Genomic DNA, 22,783 nt, shown 5'->3' with positions numbered 1-22,783 from the left:
GTAGGTAAAGTGATGGTGGCGTGGTTATGGCAGGCGGTTGAGCAGGTGAGGTCTCCAACATCATAGACACAGGAACAGCAGCACAATGCAGAAACAAACACATATCATATAACAAGAGTCATAAATGCTCATGGACCCTGGGTCGCTCAGACCCAGGTCCTGGACAGAGAATCTGTTTTTCATTCATATCATGTCAAATGGCTGAATGACAGTGAAGCTGAGTCTGAGCTCTCTTCTGCTTTAGTCATTTGTGGCACAAATTTAAAAAGTTTCTGGAAACATCCCTCAGAGGTTTTGGTCCATGTTGACATGACATCATCACACAGCTGCTCCAGATCCATGATGTGAATTTCCTGTTCAACCAAATTACATTCAACTCAGTTCACTTTTATTTATACAGAAAAAACAACAACAGTTGCCTCCAGGTACTTTATATTGTAGAGTAAGAACCTTATGATAATAAAGAGACAAAAGAGAAACTCCAACAATGACATGTGAGCAGCACTTTGGCGACAGTGGGAAGGAAAAACTCCCTTTTAACAGGAAGAAACCTCCAGCAGAACCAGGCTCAGGGAGGGGCGGGGCCATCTGCTGTGATTGGTTGGGGTGAGAGAAGGAAGACAGGATAAAGACATGCTGTGGAAGAGAGACAGAGGTTAATAACAGATATGATTCAGTGTAGAGAGGTCTGTTAATACATAGTGAGTGAAGAAGAAAAACTCAATGCATCATGGGAATCCCCCGGCAGCCTACGTCTATTGCAGCATAACTAAGGGAGGATTCAGGGTCACCTGGTCCAGCCCTAACTATATGCTTTAGCAAAAAGGAAAGTTTGAAGCCTAATCTTGAAAGTAGAGATAGTGTCTGTCTCCTGAATCCAAACTGGAAGCTGGTTCCACAGAAGAGGGGCCTGAAAACTGAAGGCTCTGCCTCCCATTCTACTTTTAAATACTCTAGGAACAACAAGTAGGCCTGCAGAGCGAGAGCGAAGTGCTCTAATAGGGTGATATGGTACTGTGGGGTCATAAATAATAAGTATGATTTAGTCTGATGCTTGCAGTGTTAGTGCAAACAAAATGGAAGGAAACAATAATCAAAGCAATCTGGATTCTTCCAGCAGTGTCACTAACACAGATGTAGTGATGGACAGGTGTGACACAGATGTTTCTGATGCCCCTCGTGGTTCTGTCAGGACATCATTAGAGTGACATGAAAACCTTCAGATGTTATGATGTTACTCTTTCAAACCCTTTCACCACCCTCTCTCTCCCTCTGGAGGTGGTGCTCTCTCGGCCTCCCTGCGGCTCCTCGTTCTGCTCGAGCAGGCCGCTCAGGTGCGCTCAGGTGCTGCATTATTCACACCGAGCCCGGGGGCTCTAATTAAACCCTGGAGAGAATTGGAATCGTATGCCCTTTTGTTTAAGTGCGCTTTTCACTTCTCTATGTGCACGGCGCTGTTGTACTACCGTGGCAGTATAATCATGGTCAAAACCGATGGGTTTGTCTTTGACGAGGATCTTCTTCTGCCATGCGTTTCTGAGGACGGTTTCCTTTGTTTTGAACGGAAGAAAACAGACGACAATGGAACGGAGAGCGGCATCAGCACCTGGCTTAGGACCGAGGGATCGGTGAGCCCGTTGTATTTGTGGGTCAGTGCCATCAGGTATTAGTCTCTCTCTTCTGATCACATTTTCAACAAAGCTCATTACCGAACTGCCCTCTTCTCCTTCTCCTTCTCGATCTAGACTCAAGGTCTTCTAGCCTTTCGGTTAGTTTCCTTTGCTCCATTAGCGATTGTCTCAGCGCGTCATAGGCCACCGCTGACCAGCTTTCAAGCCCCGCCACTCGTGTTTCGGCTTCCTCGAGTTTCTCGCCGTGTTCTTGGAGCGCTAGCTTGTTAGCCGATAGCTGTTGGTTTGTGTCTTCTTTGAATTTCTTTAGGTCGTCTTTCAACTCACGCCTGAGGTCTTCTTTGAATGCGTCGAAGTCAGCTTTCATCTCCGTCCGGAGGTCAAAGATTTGTTGGCTGATATTTTTAATGCCCTCTTGCAAAGATTCGAGATTGGCCCCCTCGCCATTTTCTTCATCTGACACACAGACACAGTTACTCCTGAGCTCCTAATTGTCCCTCAAACCTGATTCAGGGATCCACTCCTCTACTTCACTGTCCTCACTTTCTGAGGACAGAAAGTGCACATTCCCTTGGTTTCCCTCCATAAAAGGTTTTTTACATCCATGTCCTGTAATTATGAGTAGATTGTAAAGTAATAAACATTGACTATGATCATATAAATGCACACAAACACATCTCTACACGCAAATGCAAATGCATTACTGTATATTGCCTGAAAAAAATTGGGCTAACTGCACAGTGTTGTCTTGAGGCAACAAATGAAAATTAACAGTTTTACTGTATAAATAAATTTTAGTGGCTACAGGAAGAGGGTGATAGACTGTCTGAAGCAGTTAGAACAAGACAAGGCTATTGACCGGACCTCATACCACAGGCTGTACCCAGGGGAATCTACACCAACCACTATGGTTTACCAAAAATACATAAACAGGGTGCACCTTTAAGACCAATTGTCTGCATGATCAACTCAGTCACCTATAACATCTCCAAGTTTCTGGCTTCAATCCTCAACCTGCTGGTGGGCAGCTCTGAACACCACACTCAGAACACCTGGAAGTCAAGGTCAAAACCTTTTTTTAATGTAAAAGTGTTTTCGGAAATATTATTTTGTTGTTGATGTTGTAAATGTGATTTGCACTTCCCAGCCACCGTAGGAATCATACTTGTTATTAATCTCTGTCTCTCTTCCACAGCATGTCTTTATCCTGTCTTCCTTCTCTCACCCCAACAGGTCGCAGCAGATGGCCCCGCCCCTCCCTGAGCCTGGTTCTGCCGGAGGTTTCTTCCTGTTAAAAGGGAGTTTTTCTTCCCACTGTCGCCAAAGTGCTTGCTCACAGGGTCATATGATTTTACCTTACAATATCCTGGGGGCGATCGTGGCTCAAGAGTTGGGAATTCGCCTTGTAACCGGTTTGAGCCCCGACTCGGACAGTCTCGGTCGTTGTGTCCTTGGGACACTTCACCCACCGGGCCCTCTGCCTACCGCTGGCGCCAGTGTTCGGCAGCCTCGCCTCTATCAGTGCGCCCCAGGCTACAACGTAGCTGCCATCACCAGTGTGTGAATGGGTGGATGACTGGATGTGTAAAGTGCTTTGGGGTCCTTAGGGACTAGTAAAGCGCTATATAAATACAGGCCATTTACCATTTACAATATAAAGCACCTTGAGGTGACTGTTGTTGTGATTTGGTGCTATATAAATAAGATTAAATTGAATTGAATACAGATGCCTGCAAAATACTATCGTCCTCATTTTAGGTTTGACAGCATTTCTAGTAGATAATGGCTTGAGATTGAATTGAGGCTGTGGTTTGGGGAAGGCCTCAGAGGGGACTGGAGGCAGGTCCCAGGCTGTGCAGATACTAATGAGAAGTGAAAGGCTTGAAAAGGCGAGATGGGTGGGGCATGGAAACAATAATGAACAGGTTATAGTGCCTGTTATAGGTTATAGGGCAGGCGACATATATAGACATAGGAGAGGAAGTGACGTGTATGGAGGTGTGGTCCCACTCCTGAAATTCAGATCAATTATAACTGCAGTGTTCAGTCTGGGTCATTATTATGTATAAAGTCTGAAGTCACACATAAATGCTGGATCTGGTAACATTTTAACAGGAAACCACAATTCCAGGTTCTACCAGCACACTTTATCAACAAAGTGACATTAACCACTGATTTCTGGACTTTACAGTTTTTCAAACCTCAACCTTGAAATTTTGTTTTGTTAACATTTAAAGACTAACCACCCCTGCATTTTTAAAATATGCGGTCAGTTTTATTATACTTGGCTTCTAGTCTACTTCCTTAAGCAACATCTGCCTCTAGATGAACTTGTTCTGCTCCTCTGTCTTTCCCATCATATATTTTGTGTTCTGGTGGTGGATGTTCATGTGAAACATGGTTTAACATCTTTTATTTTACATTTTTAATAATAATGCCAGTGCATGTAAGCTAAAAGCTCAGGCTACTCGAAACACTCAAATTTGCAGTTTATTTGGTCCTTGGAGTTTAATGTCATACAGAGCAGATGTGAACACAGAAGCCCCATAACCTACTGGCAACACAGTCTACTCATATTGTGTCACAAAGGCCCAGAGACCTGTAGGAAACCATTGAACCACCAATCATTCCCAACCCGTTGTAAGTGCTTGGTGATTAGCTGCTATTGCCCCGTCATGCTGGCCTAGAGACCGGTCCTTAACCCCTCGCCAACCGCCCATTGCTATGCCAACGTGTAGATTCTGCAAACAGCTGATGAATGGTTTCTGGAGAGTACTGGTAGCTATCAGTATAATATGTTTACATATTTTTAAAATCACCATCACATATATGTTATTGTTTTTATTTGTTATCAAACTGTATCAATGCAGTATGTTGTGAAAAAAAACGTGTTAAGATAACTGATCGAGTCTGTTTGGAAAAGCATCACAAAGTCTCAACATGATTATTTCTAATATTTATTCATTCAAAGAGAAAGAACCATCACTGCTTTTCAATTTGTTCGTGTCTGCCTTTCCTCCACAAAACATCCAGACATTTTTATTTTTAGTCTATCAGCATCGAGGCTTCTCGCCCTCTGTGCCGGTATTGTTGACAAAGAGGCTTTTGAGGAAGAGTAGCTGCAGGTACCCAGAGGTGACGATGAGGAGGCTGAGGGCCATCGACCACCAGGTGATGTACTTTGAGTTGGACTGCAGCAGGAAGTAGTCTACGCTCTTTCTCATCCGACTGAAGCCGTAGTGCCGGAACATGTGAAAGACGTAGGTCTCCACTTTGTGGGTCGTAGTCTGACACAGCAGAACAGACGCAGGTATAAAAATCTGTTTATTCACTTTTGATGTGTCAAACTCCAACAATCCCGCCTCTGCTACCAGTTACTGTTTTTAATTCATTTTGTGAAACACTTTGAACTTAAGTGTGAAGTTTAAATACATTTGACTTGTTTTGGCTCACCAACTGCTGTCAGTACTGCCACAGACACCACAACACTATAACAACTGTAACAGCAGGTAGCTATGTGTACCTCGATGACGCTCAGTGTGTTGTTCAGCTCTTTGCTGATCTCCTCCTTCTTCTTCTCCTCCTCCTCGCTCTTTGAGGGATCTTGGTAGGTGTCATAGTAAACACCAAAGCTGAGGGAAACCTGCATCGAGCCGAAACGGTTGTGGAAGTTGCTGAAGCACATCTGATAGAAACCTGGAAGTAGACAAGTCAAGATGTTTTTCTTTTTTTTTTCCATATAGCACAGTTAAAAGTAACACAGCAAACACAAAATGTTTTCCAGTTAAAGCAAACCTATTACGTATCGCAGAATCCTGTGAAAATTGAGTTTATCCTTAATGTTTCCATAGGAATTAAAATCAGTTGTATTTGATTGGTGTATCCAACGGCAGATGTGAGAACCTTTGCAAATGCAGACGTTTTTGCAGTTTGCTGGTCTGCAGCATTCAGTTGTGTGTTAACACAATGCTACAATCATCTCAGGAGTGGATGTTCCAGCAAATTCAACCTAAGACCATCCAAACGCTCAGAAAAACTGCAAAACCCCAAGAATTCTCATTCTCAGACTCTACAGGCCTCATGTTAAATGTTAAAGTTCATGAGAGTACAAATAGAAACAGACTGAACAAGTGTGACTTGTTTGGAAGGGTTACCAGGAGGAAGCCTCTTCTCTTTAACTGAACATTGCAGCAACGCTCAGGTTCCTTTGGACAGACAAAACCAAAGTGGACATGTTTGTCCATAAAGGAGAAAACGAAACACGTCAGACCAGCTGTCAGCACTGTGGTGGAGGGATGATGATCTGGGCTCCGTGCAGTGACTCAGTAAACCATGAACTCCTCTGTATACAAATGTATTCTAGAGTCAGATGTGAGGCCATCAGCCACAGGACGATGATACCAAGAAGAGTGCCAAACTTCCAAAAGAAAAAGAATCAAAGTGGTGCAATGCTCCAGCCAGTCCAGACCGCAGCCTGACAGAGAAGCTGTGGTGGGACCTTCAGAGAACGGTGCCGAAACCGACTGAAGAGTTGAGTCTCAATGATGAGACTAATAACATCTACAGAAGCGGTCCCCAACCCCCGGGCCTCGGACCGGTACCGGTCCGTGAGTCGTGTGGTACCGGGCCGCGAGAGTTGAGGCTCAGGTGTGAAATGTCTGGTTTTCAGGGTTTTTATCGGTTTTCAGTGTTATTTTGTTATCGTTTTTATCGTTTACTCGGTTTTCCTGGGTCTTTCCACGTGTGTTATGAATAAATTTTCTTTTTTTCGGTACCGGTACTAGTTTTATTTTGTTGTATTTATCCGCGACACCTTAAAGGCCGGTCCGTGAAAATATTGTCGGGCATAAACCGGTCCGTGGCGCAAAAAAGGTTGGGGACCGCTGATCTACAGGGTGCACGCACGAGGCATTGACGATGACGTGACAATGAGCAGTGACAAATAAATAATGACAGGATGAGAAACAGGTGAAAACATGGCTGGAAGAAACTAAAGAAACAGGAAGTACACTCCACATAACGAGCACAGGACAAAAGACTATCATAATAAAACAGGAAACAGACACAGGAAAACTAAACACTAACAAAATGTCCAAACTTAAAACACTGGCACCACCCAGGCACCATTACAGAAAAACATGATGAAAATTAGAAGATTTTATTGAACATTTCTGTAAAACTCCTGCAGGGTGAGATGCAGTGGGACGACCTGTATCATGAGAATAAAAGATGAAATCTCAATGGAAATCTCAAATGCTAATCTACCAGCTAACGCTAACAAGGTGTTTTTGTGTTTTAATAATTATTTGGCTGCTCACCTTTAAAACATGTATCTCTCTGACTTTACATCCTCTACGAGAGTTTGTGTTGTATCAACATTTAATGTTAAAGTGAATATCTAGACATAATTTCCTACAATCTGTTCATCGCATTCAGCTGAAGTGAAATAACAGCATGGAAGAGCTATCCATCAGACAGACAGCTACCTGATTCTGCAGCCTCAAAGTTGATCTGGCCCTTCGCATCATCAACAGTAGACAGCAACAGATCACTCGGAGTGTTGACGGTGACAGACAGGTGTCTGTCATGGCCAACTCCCATCACCCACTGGACCTACAAAACCAATACAGAGTTAAAAACCATACAGAGCGTCCACACACTGCAGGAACGAGCAGCAGCAGCTCTGTCAGTGTAAAATATCCTGTTTGATGTTACCACTGTGAGCTCTTTTCAACAGATGGTACCGATGCTGGTGTCCATGCTAATCTGACATTTGTGGGAAAACAGACTACATGTCAGGTGGCGTCACTTAGCTTGACACAGAGTTTTCTTCTTACCATGAAGTTCAAGTAAAATCTCTCTCCACGGTGAGCAAAGTGCCAGAAACACTCCAACCCAGCAGCAGGAAGCACTATAGCAAAGTCGTACTGGTCAGAACCCCAGAACAGCTCCTGGTCTGTGACGTCGGGGCGGGCGTTTGTCTGGGGAACCCCATGAGCTGAGCCCCAAAATAAAAAGCCCAGAAAGAAGCAGGGAATCCAGCACAGCATGTCTAAAACATGGAAGGGTGAGAGTAGAGTCTGTGCTGCAGTTAGATCAAAAATGATTAACCAGCCCTGAAATGTTTCCTCCTCTGCTGGGAAAACTGGACGGGCTGCACAGATGGAAGCACTGCTGATAGAGAGGAAAACCCTGCAGGAGGGAAACTCTCCAGGTGATCCAAACAAATGAACCTTGAAACTTCCACAGACAGATCCCGACATCCTGTGGAGGTTTGGACCACCGGTTCAGTAATATTTGACCATGTGGTGGATGTACATTTAGATTATTCTCATGGCCGTCATTTCAACATTTACATGAATCCATTGATCCACTGGTGAACAGGAAACAGCAGACATATGCCAACAGGAGAGTGGGTGTAGTGCTGAGAAGAAGGTCTGTTTGATGTTTTACATGATAAAACTTGTTTCCATTCTAGACAAAGATCATAAAGAGAATACAAACAGTATTGTTTAAATGATGGTTTCATTTATAAAGCGAAAAACTTTCCCCAAACCTGCCCTGTGTGCAAAAGTAACTGCCCCCTAAACCTGATCACTGGTTGTTCCACCCTCTGCAGCAGGAAGTGATCAGTGCTGAGCAGTTAAACATAATTAACTATCAATGAAATCATGTATGAATTATGATTCTGTGATTAACATACACTTCATATCACTTCTCATTTTCAAAATCATGTCGTTTAGCTTTGAAATGTCTGCATTTGTGAATAAAACATTCTCTTAGTAACAACATTTATTTAGATCCAACCATGCAAAATATGATTTTTGCCATTTTTCAAGTGGTCTTAAAGCTTTAATCAGGACTGTATCTGATATCACTTCAGTTTAATGTGAAAAAGCTGCATCAGTGTTTTGCTGGGATGCATCTGCTCCTCTGGCTTTCCTGTTAGCAGTGAGTGCATCGATGTCACAGAGGTTTTAGTGCAGCATAAACTCCAGCACATATTTTTGTCACTCTGGAGCACATTTCAGGAAAATAACAAGAAGTAAATGAAGGAAAGCGACAGAAGCCGACAGGATAAGACGAGCGTCATATCTGAGACAATAACCAGGGCCGGACCGTTTCTGACAGCTGCATCATTTTTATTGTGCAACAACACGGCAGCAGAGGACGGTTTGATTTGGTCTTGGGAATAAATCACTACTGGAAATCACAGGACTCAGATCAACACACGTCTGCTGTCCAGAACCAGGACGACGTGCTGAGATCACGGTGGGCGACAAATGTTCATCAGCAGAACGATGAGACAGAAACACAGAAGAGCCGTTTGGAAAGGCAGGAGGTACAGTGCTAACAGGCTGCAAGAAATATAAATACAGACTCACGTCTGTCTCTATCAGTACTTATCATGCAAAAGATACGACACACATGTGTGCAAAGAAGTGTCCAGGTTCATCCTGACCATCAACCTTTCTGACTGAAGGGCATTTCTGCCAGCAGAACTTCAGATATAAGCAGTGACGTGAGATATAAGACAATAACACTATCAGTCATGGTCTGGCAGTCCCAGAGCACAAAGCTCAGCAGGACATAAACAGCGTGGAGTCATCAACATCATCAACAGAAGGCAGAAGAGCTTTGAATGTCCTTCAAGAAGTCTGGAGAAGTGTTCCTGCAGGTCCTCACAGAGACGCCAGAGAGCTGCTCAGAGAGTTCAGAGAGAGCTGAAGGATGAAGGTCAGACCATAATATTCCTCCAAAAGTGCCTTCATGGACCTGCAGCCGAAAATAGAAACCGATGCAAAGTGTTTATGCAGGTGAGAGAAGTTCACCTGAGGGCTCTTATTCAGCGTGCATGCCGAGCGCTGAGAGACGGAGGTTGTGCTGCAGGCAGACGTTTGGACGGCGACTCAGACTTCTCTTCTAGATGTCGTCAAATATTTGTCTACGAGATGACGACGAGACAGGTACCGTCCTCCTGAGTGCACAAAAACACACAAGTGAACACAGCAGCACACAAATCCACACGTCTGTGGACACGTCAGTGCCTGCAGACACTTTAGAAACGGCTGTGCTTCACTCCAACACTGAGGAAATGAACAAACTGACAGTTAACAATATGGAAAAATAAAAGGATCTCGCTGCTGCTGAAAAGTGTGAAATAGCTAAATGCCTTGGACACGTAGTGAAAACCTGAGATATTTCATGAAAACTTAATCGTGATCACCGCAACGTTAGGAGATCTGTGGCTGAGTCAGAGCACACACGGGTTCGTGCAGATAAAGGCACAACGAGGAAGGTTTCTGCAGGACAAATACATCCCATTAAGAGAGCAGCTGCTAAAAGGCCATTACAAAGCAGCAAACACATATTTGAAGCTGCTGGTGCCTCTGGAACCCCACCAACATCAAGGTGTAGGACATTTTGGACAATCGACAATCTTCTAACACAAAAACATACAAGTGTTCACTGAAGTAAACACACAGAGCAGTAGCAGATTTTTTTAAGTGTTTTATTTATTTTCATTTGCTGCTAACTGCCTTGTTTTCATTTGTAGTTTTTGTAGTAGGAAGAACTACAAAATCTACAAATAAACAAAGAGCAGTTAGCAAATGTAGTGCTCTCCACTATGTGAAGCCCTCACATGAATTTTTAGATTTTTCAGTTTAAGCCAATTAAATGAAATCCAAAAATTCAGCCCCAACAATCAAATGATCCCCTATGAGCAAGCACTCTGGCAACGGTGGAGAGGAAAAACTCCCTTTTAACAGGAAGAAACCTCTGGCAGAACCAGGCTCAGGGAGGGGCGGTCTTCTGCCATGACTGGTTGGGGGGTGAGGGGCAAAATTAAATCAAACATAAAGGAGAGCACAGCATATTTATGACAGGTCGGTGGACTGTGGCTCGAGTTCAAAAGATGCTCGAATCCCGCCTGAGGTGGTATGGACACCTCACTCTTGTTCCCGTACCGCTGGGCGCTGAAGATTTTCCACAATTTGTCTGAGTTCTGCCATCTCTTGCCTGAGTTGTGTGTTTTCTCGACAGAGTCGTGTGTTTTTTTGAATGTGTGGTGTGACATCGTGACGGAGTTCTGTGTGTTCTTGTCTGAGTTCTATGTAGTTTTCACTGAGTTGTGCTTTTTCTAGCTCGAGTTGTGCGTTTTCTTGAACGAGTTGTGCGTTTTCTTGACCGAGTTGTGTGTTTTCTCGACCGAGTCGTGTGTTTTCTTGAATGTGTCGTGTGACATCGTGACTGAAGTCTATGCACATTTCATTGACTCGTGCGAGTTCTTCGGTGAGTCGTGCGTGTTCTTCCCAGAGCTGTGCGTTTTGATGACGGAGTTCGTCTAACGGATCTGCTCTTGCCTGTGACATTTTTGTAAAGATTTAAGGCTCAAGGGTGTCAAAGGGTAGCTGTGTCTCAAACAACTGTCTCTTTCTGCTGTAAACTGTTGAACGAGCTCCTATTTATAGACTCGGTGGGCGTGGCAGAGAATGCGATGTCGCTGTGACAAAACAATGATCCTTTGATCTTCTCAAAGGATCATTGTGATGTCGCCGTGACGTCACGATGATCGTTCGAGAAGATCAAAGGAGCGCTGTGGATCATTCTGCGCATGCTCAGATCAATGAACGGGAGAACTATTTGTAAATACTTTGCTAGCTAACAAAGGTGCTTTTAGCAACAGCTGGTGGTGGTTCGTCGCTATCAACCCTTAAACTCGTGAACTGGCTCTCTAGCTTTTCGATTGCTACTGTTGTCTATCACATATGTATTATTTGGAACCCAGCTTACCTGTAAAAACAGACACACAGCAGGTAACAGGAACTACTCGGTGCGCCAGCTCGGCACCACTAGGCTGTGTCCCAATTCAGGGTCTGCACGCTTGAAGTACGCGCACTACGCACGGTGCGTACTATAAGTATGAGAAGTGCGGAAGTGAGAGGCTTGTGAAATAGGACGGTCTTGCCTTCGTCGCGCTGCTCAGGTTGCCTAGCAACCATGATACTAACCGCGAGAAACGTGTCATACAGCTTTGTGTGACAGAAACGAAGGAGAACATGTTTTGTTCATTTGAGACCAAAGGACCGTAAAACATGATTGTTGGGCTTCATTCCTGTGCTGAACAGTCATTTAAGATTAGCTAGTAAATAACAATTAGCTGATGTTGGTCATGAGACTAAAGTCATCTCACTGTGGTAATGTAAATATAATATGGCCAATATTAAAGTTATAGTCAGATTATTATGATATATTACAGCAGTGAGCTTGAACAGTTGTTTATATGTCCTATCACCTTAAATCTTCACTCAAAGACGAGTATCTGTGACAGTGTGTATACAGATGTGTTATATATAAGAGACAAATATTGTTCGTTTAATACGTTGGCATTATTACATTTGGCTCAATGCTTACATATGTGTATAAAGCAAATGTACGAGCTGTGATAACTGTGTCTGATAGAATGAAGAGTAGACTGATATATGAAATATTCCTTTATTGGGTGAGAAAATCAGACCATGTCATAACTGCTGTAAGTCACACAGAATAGACATCAGAGCCTTAAACAGGCTGACGTCTGCTAAATGGGTCAAACTGGGCAGAAAGTCTACAAACACATAACATCCTTATAGAATATGATGTAACACTATAGATCAACTTAGCTTAGAATATATAAAGCATATAAACAGTTACAGCAATATGATGCAACAAACACAGCAGCTACTGATCTAAAATCCTCAAAGCTTCATAGAACTGAAACCAACATTTATTTTAGCTCCATTCTGCTGCTGATACAGACTTTAGGTTTCTGAACATTAAACTTGTTGCTGCCTTTCATGGTGTGTAACTTGAAGGCCCTGAGTACTCTGAGTACTTTCTCCCACACTGGAAACACTGGGATGATCACATTATGTGAACATTACCTAATAAGACTGATTCAGCACAGACAGTTCTGTTAAACTTTCCTAGCAGTCCTTCACAAACAGGGAACAGTCTGTCTATTCTCTCCATCTGTCAGCTGCTGCTGGCTCTTCCTCCTCCTCTTCCTCACACACTGCCGAGTTTGTCCTGGTGGATCATCAGGGCTGCAAAGCCTCACAGATGATGTGCAGCAGTGGGTCCCTCATTCTGTCCTCACTCTGGACACTTGCAGTCGTCACACATGGAAATCAAATGTGTGATAAGCTGCAGGATTCAAACACAAGTGTAACTTATAAACACACGTTCATACTTTTATTCCACAATCAGAGAGAAAGAAACAGAGAGAGAGTGCAGGACAGACAGACAGGTGACAGTCTCAGGTGTACACACTGCTACACAACAGCACAGAGAAGCAGGATTTAGTGTTTGTGTTATTACGAGTGTAAACAAGAAGAGTTCCAGATGGTGCAGTGGACACATGTGTGACTGCTGTGATTAAAGCATCTTTCTTTCAGCTTAACGAGTGAACCGTCAGCTCGTTCAAACACACGTTAAAGTCCGTTTGGCTCGACACCACCGAACAGAGGCAGCAATATAACACAGCTCACATTAACAGTGCAGTGGATCCTGCTTGTGCCGTGATATTCAGGACTGCAAACCGAGCAGCATCACTGACTTTCAGCTTGTTGTGTTTGTGGATATATGACTGACTTTAATTATCCACAAAATCATCAGATTCTCTGCAAGATTAAGGTCGACTATATATATATTTATATATGGGGCGATCGTGGCTCGACCCTATATTATCACGCCCAAACCTCGCAATAATAGCGGTGTAACAACTTGTTCTTTGTGACAAGATAAACATGTCTCCTATACAAGATAAACACACCTTTACAATATTGACCACAGAAATGTACAATCAAGAACATTTTAACTGCTGGAACCATCTATTAAACTTCTTTATACATAAGCCATTTCTGTGACACTTACAGTATGTCTCTACCAGCTTTGCACATCTACAGACTGAAATCCTTGCGCATTCTTCTTTGCAAAACAGCTCCACAACTGCTCTGTGATGGCCTCAGAGGAGAATATTGGGAGCAACAACACCATGAAGTCCAAAGAACACCCCAGACAGGTCAAGGATAAAATTATTGAGAAATTTAAAGCAGGCTTAGGCTACAAAAAGATTTCCCAAGCCTTGAACATCCCACGGAGCACTGTTCAAGCCATCATTCAGAAATGGAAGGAGTATGGCACAACTGTAAACCTACCAAGACAAGGCCGTCCACCTAAACTCACAGGCCGAACAAGCAGAGCGCTGATCAGAAATGCAGCCAAGAGGCCCATGGTGACTCTGGACGAGCTGCAGAGATCTACAGCTCAGGTGGGGGAATCTGTCCATAGGACAACTATTAGTCGTGCACTGCACAAAGTTGGCCTTTATGGAAGAGTGGCAAGAAGAAAGCCATTGTTAACAGAAAACCATAAGAAGTCCCGTTTGCAGTTTGCCCCAAGCCATGTGGGGACACAGCAAACATGTGGAAGAAGCTGCTCTGGTCAGATGAGACCAAAATGCAAAACGCTGTGTGTGGAAAACTAACACTGCACATCACTCTGAACACACCATCCCCACTGTCAGATATGGTGGTGGCAGCATCATGCTCTGGGGGGGCTTCTCTTCAGCAGGGACAGGGAAGCTGGTCAGAGTTGATGGGAAGATGGATGGAGCCAAATACAGGGCAGTCTTGGAAGAAAACTTCTTGGAGTCTGCAAAAGACTTGAGACTGGGGCGGAGGTTCAGCTTCCAGCAGGACAACGACCCTGAACATAAAGCCAGGAAACAATGGGATGGTTTAAAACAAAACACATCCATGTGTTAGACTGGCCCAGTCAAAGTCCAGATCTAAATCCAATCCAGAATCTGTGGCAAGATCTGAAAACTGCTGTTCACAAACGCTGCCCATCTAATCTGACTGAGCTGGAGCTGTTTTACAAAGAAGAATGGGCAAAGATTTCAGTCTGTAGATGTGCAAAGCTGGTAGAGACAGACCCTAAAAGACTGGCAGCTGTAACTGCAGCAAAAGCTGGTTCTACAAAGTATCGACTCAGGGGCTGAATAATTACGCACACCCCACTTTGCAGTTATTTATTTGTAAAAAATGTTTGGAATCATGTATGATTTTTGTTCCACTTCTCACGTGTGCACCACTTTGTGTTGGTCTTTCACCTGGAATTCCAATAACATTGATTCATGTTTGTGGCTGTAATGTGACAAAATGTGGGAAAGTTCAAGGGGGCCAAATACTTTTGCAAGCCACTGTACATGCCAGCTGAGCAGCCTCAGGTAGTTCTCTAAAACATTTTAAATTATAAAGCTGGGTTTCACTACACCCTGAGAGGTCAGTGAAGGCATCAGCGAGCTCATTTACCATCTTACAGTCTTCCAGTTTGATCTTCAGACACTCTGTCACCTGTCCCGACTGCTCCTGAGCTGCTGCCTCTTCTGGACACAGCCCGCTGATCTACACACACACACACACACACACACACACACACACACACACACACACACACACACACACACACACACAGGTGAAATCTCTGGTATCTGAGGCACACAGTTGATGTAAAGGTAGGTTGGCTGTAAAAGGGGAGGAGCTAAAACATATATTTGAACTGTGATTCATGCAAAGCTACTCTAGTGGAGCAGAAGTAGAAACCCTTGATGTAATTCCTGTCTTCATGCGAACGTGCTATAATTCAGTCCGCACACAAATGTCCCCATGTCTGCTGACCTTGCAGACTTTTGTAAAAACTTGTGCTGTCAGCGTTAATCCCGTTAAAATGATGCTAACGCCATAACCGCATTAACACGGCAAATCTGCCTTAGCGAGTTATCGCGGATCGCCCCGTGCGTGGGGCTACATGGCACTAACGCATTAATGAGCTAACCGTGCTAACGCATTGCAGCCCACGCTAACATACATATATACATATATATACACGTGTATGTATATATATATACAGGGAGTGCAGAATTATTAGGCAAATGAGTATTTTGTCCACATCATCCTCTTCATGCATGTTGTCTTACTCCAAGCTGTATAGGCTCGAAAGCCTACTACCAATTAAGCATATTAGGTGATGTGCATCTCTGTAATGAGAAGGGGTGTGGTCTAATGACATCAACACCCTATATCAGGTGTGCATAATTATTAGGCAACTTCCTTTCCTTTGGCAAAATGGGTCGAAAGAAGGACTTGACAGGCTCAGAAAAGTCAAAAATAGTGAGATATCTTGCAGAGGGATGCAGCAGTCTAAAAATTGCAAAGCTTCTGAAGCGTGATCATCGAACAATCAAGCGTTTCATTCAAAATAGTCAACAGGGTCGCAAGAAGCGTGTGGAAAAACCAAGGCACAAAATAACTGCCCATGAACTGAGAAAAGTCAAGCGTGCAGCTGCCAAGATGCCACTTGCCACCAGTTTGGCCATATTTCAGAGCTGCAACATCACTGGAGTGCCCAAAAGCACAAGGTGTGCAATACTCAGAGACATGGCCAAGGTAAGAAAGGCTGAAAGACGACCACCACTGAACAAGACACACAAGCTGAAACGTCAAGACTGGGCCAAGAAGTATCTCAAGACTGGTTTTTCTAAGGTTTTATGGACTGATGAAATGAGAGTGAGTCTTGATGGGCCAGATGGATGGGCCCGTGGCTGGATTGGTAAAGGGCAGAGAGCTCCAGTCCCACTCAGACGCCAGCAAGGTGGAGGTGGAGTACTGGTTTGGGCTGGTATTCAATTCAATTCAATTCAATTCAATTCAATTTTATTTATATAGCGCCAAATCACAACAAAAGTCGCCTCAAGGCGCTTCATAGTGTCATGATTCGAGTTTTGAGGAGAAGACAAACGACTGCATGGTCTCAGTAGATGTCAGAATAGTGATTTTTATTACACATATGTACATATGGGGAAGATGAGCATCACAAGCCTTTTAGAGCCGATCTCCCCCGAACAAGCATCTCACAAGGCTTTTATTACAATGATGACGTCAAGTCACATGATAAGTATCAGTCAGTTCTCAGAACTCAGGAAGTTCCCCTCACTCCACAAGTTCTCCTTATAAGGCCTCCAGATGTTTCCACTCAGCCCAGCACTCAGAGAAAACCAGTGTGTGTTGTGTGTATATCTATTCGTGTCTATTGTGAAAGTATATCTATCAGAAAACTGTCCTCAGACAACCCTCCTATTCTTACTAAGTGTGTGTGTACACATTCATGTGTTATATAAGAGCGTGCATGTACTTTAAAGGCCTGTGTACGTGCAGAACTACACGCAGGCGGGCCGGGCCCAACAGGACGGGTGGGTCTGAATGGTGTGACTGCACTAAAGTGCAACAACTTAAGTAGATAACAAGAATGATACAGAACCTCACTGAACAATCAGTGTGCATTAATATTTACTCAAAGTAACACAGATGTAATTAAAAGATTATTCTGTCAACCGATTTAACAATGGTAAATGATTAATCAATGATAACTAATTGTGAGAATACATAATAAAATATCTCCTGGTCACAATAGATACAGAGAAAAACCCAACAATCATATGACCCCCTATGAGCAAGCACTTTGGCGACAGTGGGAAGGAAAAACTCCCTTTTAACAGGAAGAAACCTCCTGCAGAACCAGGCTCAGGGAGGGGCGGGGCCATCTGCTGCGACCGGTTGGGGTGAGAGAAGGAAGACAGGATAAAGACATGCTGTGGAAGAGAGACAGAGATTAATAACAGATATGATTCAATGCAGAGAGGTCTGTTAACACATAGTGAGTGAGAAAGGTGACTGGAAAGGAAAAACTCAATGCATCATGGGAATCCCCGGCAGCCTACGTCTACTGCAGCATAACTAAGGGAGGATTCAGGGTCACCTGGTCCAGCCCTAACTATATGCTTTAGCAAAAAGGAAAGTTTGAAGCCTAATCTTGAAAGTAGAGATAGTGTCTGTCTCCTGAATCCAAACTGGAAGCTGGTTCCACAGAAGAGGGGCCTGAAAACTGAAGGCTCTGCCTCCCATTCTACTTTTAAATACTCTAGGAACAACAAGTAGGCCTGCAGAGCGAGAGCGAAGTGCTCTAATAGGGTGATATGGTACTACAAGGTCATTAAGATAAGATGGGGCCTGATTATTTAAGACCTTGTATGTGAGGAGCAGGATTTTGAATTCAATTCTGGATTTAACAGGAAGCCAATGAAGGGAAACCAAAACAGGAGAAATCTGCTCTCTCTTTCTAGTCCCTGTCAGGACTCTTGCTGCAGCATTTTGGATTAGCTGAAGGCTTTTCAGGGAGTTTTTAGGACATCCTGATAATAATGAATTACAGTCGTCCAGCCTGGAAGTAATAAATGCATGAACTAGTTTTTCAGCGTCACTCTGAGACAGGATATTTCTAACTTTAGAGATGTTGCACAAATGGAAGAAAGCAGTCTTACATATTTGTTTAATATGTGCGTTGAAGGACATGTCCTGGTAAAAAATAATGGATTGGATTTATATAGCGCTTTTCAAGGCACCCAAAGCGCTTTACAATACCACTATTCATTCACTCTCACATTCATACACTGGTGGAAGCAAGCTACAGTTGTAGCCACAGCTGCCCTGGGGCAGACTGACAGAAGCAAGGCTGCCATATCGTGCCATCGGCCCCTCTGGCCAACACCAGTAGGCAGTAGGGTAAAGTGTCTTGCCCAGGGACACAACGACCAAGACAGAGAGCCCAGGGATCGAACCGGCGACCTTCCGGTTACAGATGCGATTCCCAACCCCCTGAGCCACGGTCGCCCAATAAAAAAATGACTCCAAGGTTCCTCACAGTGTTACTGGAGGCCAAGGTAATGCCATCCAGGGTAAGAATCTGGTTAGATACCATATTTCTAAGATTTTCAGGGCCGAGTATCAGCAAAGATGAGCTTGTGGGGCCTTTTCGGGTTGAGGATGGAGTCAAGCTCAACTCCCAGTCCTACTGCCAGTTTCTGGAAGACACCTTCTTCAAGCAGTGGTACAGGAAGAAGTCTGCATCCTTCAAGAAAAACATGATTTTCATGCAGGACAATGCTCCATCACACGCGTCCAAGTACTCCACAGCGTGGCTGGCAAGAAAGAGTATAAAAGAAGACAAACTAATGACATGGCCTCCTTGTTCACCTGATCTGAACCCCATTGAGAACCTGTGGTCCATCATCAAATGTGAGATTTACAAGGAGGGAAAACAGTACACCTCTCTGAACAGTGTCTGGGAGGCTGTGGTTGCTGCTGCACGCAATGTTGATGGTGAACAGATCAAAACACTGACAGAATCCATGGATGGCAGGCTTTTGAGTGTCCTTGCAAAGAAAGGTGGCTATATTGGTCGCTGATTTGTTTTTGTTTTGTTTTTGAATGTCAGAAATGTATATTTGTGAATGTGGAGATGTTATATTGGTTTCACTGGTAAAAAGAAATCATTGAAATGGGTATATATTTGTTTTTTGTTAAGTTGCCTAATAATTCTGCACAGTAATAGTCACCTGCACACACAGATATCCCCCTAAAATAGCTCAAACTACAAACAAACTAAAAACTACTTCCAAAAACATTCAGCTTTGATATTAATGAGTTTTTTGGGTTCATTGAGAACATGGTTGTTGTTCAATAATAAAATTATTCCTCAAAAATACAACTTGCCTAATAATTCTGCACTCCCTGTATATATACACACACACACACACACATATATATACACACACATATATATACACACACATATATATACACACATATATATATATATATATAATTGGGAGAATTGAACAATACATACATACATGCACACACAGACATACATATATATATATGTATGTCTGTGTGTGCATGTATGTATGTATTGTTCAATTCTCCCAATTCTTTTGATCTTTGGGCTGAAGGAAGGACAATACTCGGTGTATAAATGCTCAATCAACAATCCTTTATTCCATACAATTCAACACTTTAAGAGCACAAACCCTCCGGATGGGGAGACATGCATGCAGAGTGACACAGCAAATCTCAAACTGGTGGAGGGTTACTCAAGCTCTTATAGCCTCTAATGGGCAACACCTAGTCGTAAAGGCCTAAACATTCACATTCTTTCTCTCACACGGCGCCCAAGTTATGACCTCGGCTCATTGTTTTTCCTGCTCCCAACAAGGTGGTGGGGTGAACCTCCTGTGGAATGTGCTCTGTCTCCTCTGCTATCAGAACAGCAAGGCCCTGACTCTCTGCACACAATATTCTCTTCTTAACTCAGCAGTATAGTGCATCATAAAACAATATCATCCATTCACAATAAATCAGCAGTCTAATGTTCTAATATATGGTATACATATACATATGTGTATGTATGTGTATATATATGTATGTTTGTCATTGTTAACGTCACACCTAAAAACATAGCTTTTACTTTACGGTACAACAGGTATCATTTACCGTAATACCTGTTATATGCACGCGTGATACACAATAATAACACATAATAACCAATCAGACAGATTCATCAGGTAACATGAGAACATTCACTGCCTGGAACAGCGTATGGATGCTAGGGCTCCGGTGCACCGTCAGCCTCAGAATCTCCAGCTACTGGCTACTGTGCTGCTGTAGATGGAGGGCAACCAGCTATGTGATGGTGATTAACTTATTCACCACAAGGTGTCACTGCTGTGCTTCCCAACAACACTCACGCTACAAGGTAAGAGTCCCCTTTGTTGTGTCAGTTAGTGATGGAGACATATACAGGTATTTGCAGCAAACTATAATTGATTGTTCTTCTCTCCTAACTTCAGTGCAGCTTGTAGAATAAAAATATAAATGAAACTGTTAACATTAAAGCTAACAGCTGGCTGCTTTCACCTTTACTTTGTGCTACATTCCTGTTCATCAAAACATCATTGCAGACAAATAAGGTCTCCATGTACCTGACCTGAGTGCATCTCTTAGAAACAAAATATCACCTCTCATTCTATTGGCTGTACCTTCCAGTGTTGGGTAAGTTACTTTAAATTAGTAACTTAGTTACATTACTAGTTACTTCTATCAAAAGTAACTCAGTTACTTCAAGTTACTCGTTACTTTCAGAGTAACTAGTTACTAGGGAAAGTAACTTTGGTTTTACTCAGAATTCTCTTGTTAATGTGTTGCTTCCGTAACTGGATACCCAGCCAGACTGTCAGTCTTCTAGCTTGCTTACTTGCCACAGTGCACTGTGCCACCTACCAATAGAAAGGAAAAAAATAATGTGCACATTTCCACGAGAGAAATCCCACGCCTGATTCTATCCTATCCTGCTTTTTACATCCAACACAAAAACTGCAGTCGTGGTGCTTTCGATTGTACTCAGAACTCGGAAATTCTGCCTTCTGAATAGGAAGATGTAGGTAACACCAGACTGCAGATGAGCTGCTTACAGGGCTGGACTGGGACAAAAAATCGGCCCGGGGAATTTGACTAGAGACCGGCCGCCATTATAGGAAAAATCATAAAGCCTTTGAATGAAAATAAACCCTGTTGTGACAGTGATGTTCACTGTTCTGATGGTATATATGCATCAATCTATCAATCGTTTGTTGTAAGACTCAGATAATTATTTTTTTAAAAGCGAGACATTTTAAATGATAATAAGAAAGAAAAGTATTTCTTTGTGCCCCCCTCTCCCTGTTAATGCCCTACATGGCCCCCTGGCAGCACTTTGCTAGACCCGCCCCTGCACAGTTACCAGCTGTCAGCTACTTAGAAAAGGATCCTGGTGTTATTTGTCTCTCAGAAACAGTTCATAACTTCAACTCATTCCTGTCACCTAAAAGGTAAACCTGTTTCTCCATCACCTGTTCAGCTCTGATGGTTCAGTAAGGACATCTCCTGGTTTCATCTTCATGTTTCCCTCTCACCACATAACCAAACCCACATCATGACCAGCAGCTTTACAGCTGTGGCTCCAGCAAACATCAGCTGATACTAGAAAGTAATATTAAATAAATTCTAACAACAGCTGATCAAGCTTGAACGTGCTGCTGTTGTTTATCCGCTGGTTTCCTCTTTCTGGCACAAAGTGGTCGATAAACAAACAACAGAGAAAAGCCGATCAGCTGATCATTGATCAGTTTCATGATTGAAGTAGAAACAGGAGAGGGAGGGGGGAGAATGAAAGAAGAAGACGATTCTGTTTTTTACGGGACGGTTCAACATCAGTAACATAGCACCACCCAGCTGTATAGAAACTCCGTCATGCTAGCTAGCACGCAGTACGAAAAAGTCAGCACAGCTAAAATAAACTCCACCTAAACTTGGTTCATATCTGACCCAGAGAGACTGCAGGTCATAACTTCTTACCTGAAGTTCAGTTCACACTCGGACCGGCGGCCGCCTCGGGTCTCTCCTCCTGTCTCCCCTTTCCCTCCTCCACCTGCTGCCTCCACCACTTGCTAATGTTATTGAATCTGTGGAAGCTCCGCGACAGCCACCACACGAACGAATAACGTGCCTATCTAAATCCCAGTAACGAGTAACGCGTTCCTGGTTTTGGCATAATAACTAGTTACCGTGCTACTTACCACAATAATAACGTAGTTACTGTAACGCGTTACTTAATAACGCGTTAGTCCCAACACTGGTACCTTCATGATGTAAACAATGACGTGCATGCAGCGCAGGTATCGCCTCCAACTGTGCAGCCTTACTGGGTTTGCTGTGAAATATTTAAAGAGATCAAATATTTGCCGCTCACATCAAACTGGACTCTATGAACTAGAATTAGTTCAAAAACAATTGGTTAACATTTCTGTTTTTACATTTACGATTACCAACACACACCACAGAAACGTCTTTTCACAGAGGGCCACTTCCTGTGTGGATGAAGCAAACCGACAGCAGGCAGTTGTGATTCGCTGGCTGTGACTCACCTGAAGCGTTACAGGCCTCTCTGCTTGGACTGTTGGGCTGAGGCTCACCTGGGTCAGGATTGGACCGTCTGTGCTCAGAACATCGGCTCACTCTGATTCAATTCATGTCAGAACAAAACCAAGAACAGCTGGGTGGTAACTAAGTACAAAATACTTAAGCATTCCAGGTATCCGTGCTTTACTTTGAAGTATTCTGCTGATAATAAACGGGGCTAACGCAGATCGTTGTGTCTGTTGCTGTACGTCAGCA

General features: G+C 43.4%; 1 protein-coding gene and 2 long non-coding RNA genes across 3 annotated transcripts in view; all 3 read right to left on the bottom strand.

Moving 5' to 3' along the window:
• Positions 1-4,575: 4,575 nt before the first annotated feature.
• On the bottom strand, positions 4,576-7,909 carry tmed6 (transmembrane p24 trafficking protein 6). Its single transcript, XM_026172441.2, has 4 exons — positions 7,469-7,909; positions 7,118-7,244; positions 5,155-5,327; positions 4,576-4,918 (listed from the first exon to the last, which is right to left on the bottom strand). The coding sequence occupies exons 1-4, from the start codon at positions 7,892-7,894 to the stop codon at positions 4,685-4,687; spliced, it is 960 nt and encodes a 319-aa protein (XP_026028226.1). The 5' UTR covers positions 7,895-7,909; the 3' UTR covers positions 4,576-4,684.
• A 1,733-nt stretch (positions 7,910-9,642) lies between these two features.
• Positions 9,643-22,783, bottom strand: part of LOC145429642 (uncharacterized) — a 47,480-nt gene continuing 34,339 nt past the window's right edge. The window contains exon 3 of the long non-coding RNA XR_013909906.1: positions 9,643-10,581. This is a non-coding gene — a long non-coding RNA (uncharacterized LOC145429642). The remainder of the gene's footprint in view (positions 10,582-22,783) is intronic.
• On the bottom strand, positions 12,115-22,738 carry LOC145429644 (uncharacterized). The gene is made up of 3 exons (XR_013909909.1): positions 22,534-22,738; positions 14,990-15,082; positions 12,115-12,818 (listed from the first exon to the last, which is right to left on the bottom strand). It is a non-coding gene; the product is annotated as an uncharacterized LOC145429644 (long non-coding RNA).

This window comes from Astatotilapia calliptera, chromosome 7 (assembly GCF_964374335.1).
Source record: "Astatotilapia calliptera chromosome 7, fAstCal68.1, whole genome shotgun sequence".
NCBI classification, from domain to species: Eukaryota; Metazoa; Chordata; class Actinopteri; order Cichliformes; family Cichlidae; genus Astatotilapia; species Astatotilapia calliptera.
This window is presented reverse-complemented; position numbering and strand designations above follow the sequence as displayed.

Excerpts from the sequence above, each read along its gene's own strand:
- tmed6 (XM_026172441.2), bottom strand. The coding sequence starts at position 7,894 with ATGTCGGGATCTGTCTGTGGAAGTTTCAAGGTTCATTTGTTTGGATCA. Across the intron at positions 5,328-7,117 it reads CTTTGAGGCTGCAGAATCAG|GTTTCTATCAGATGTGCTTC; the intron begins GTAGCTGTCTGT and ends GTCTACTTCCAG. Across the intron at positions 4,919-5,154 it reads ACACACTGAGCGTCATCGAG|ACTACGACCCACAAAGTGGA; the intron begins GTACACATAGCT and ends CTGCTGTGTCAG.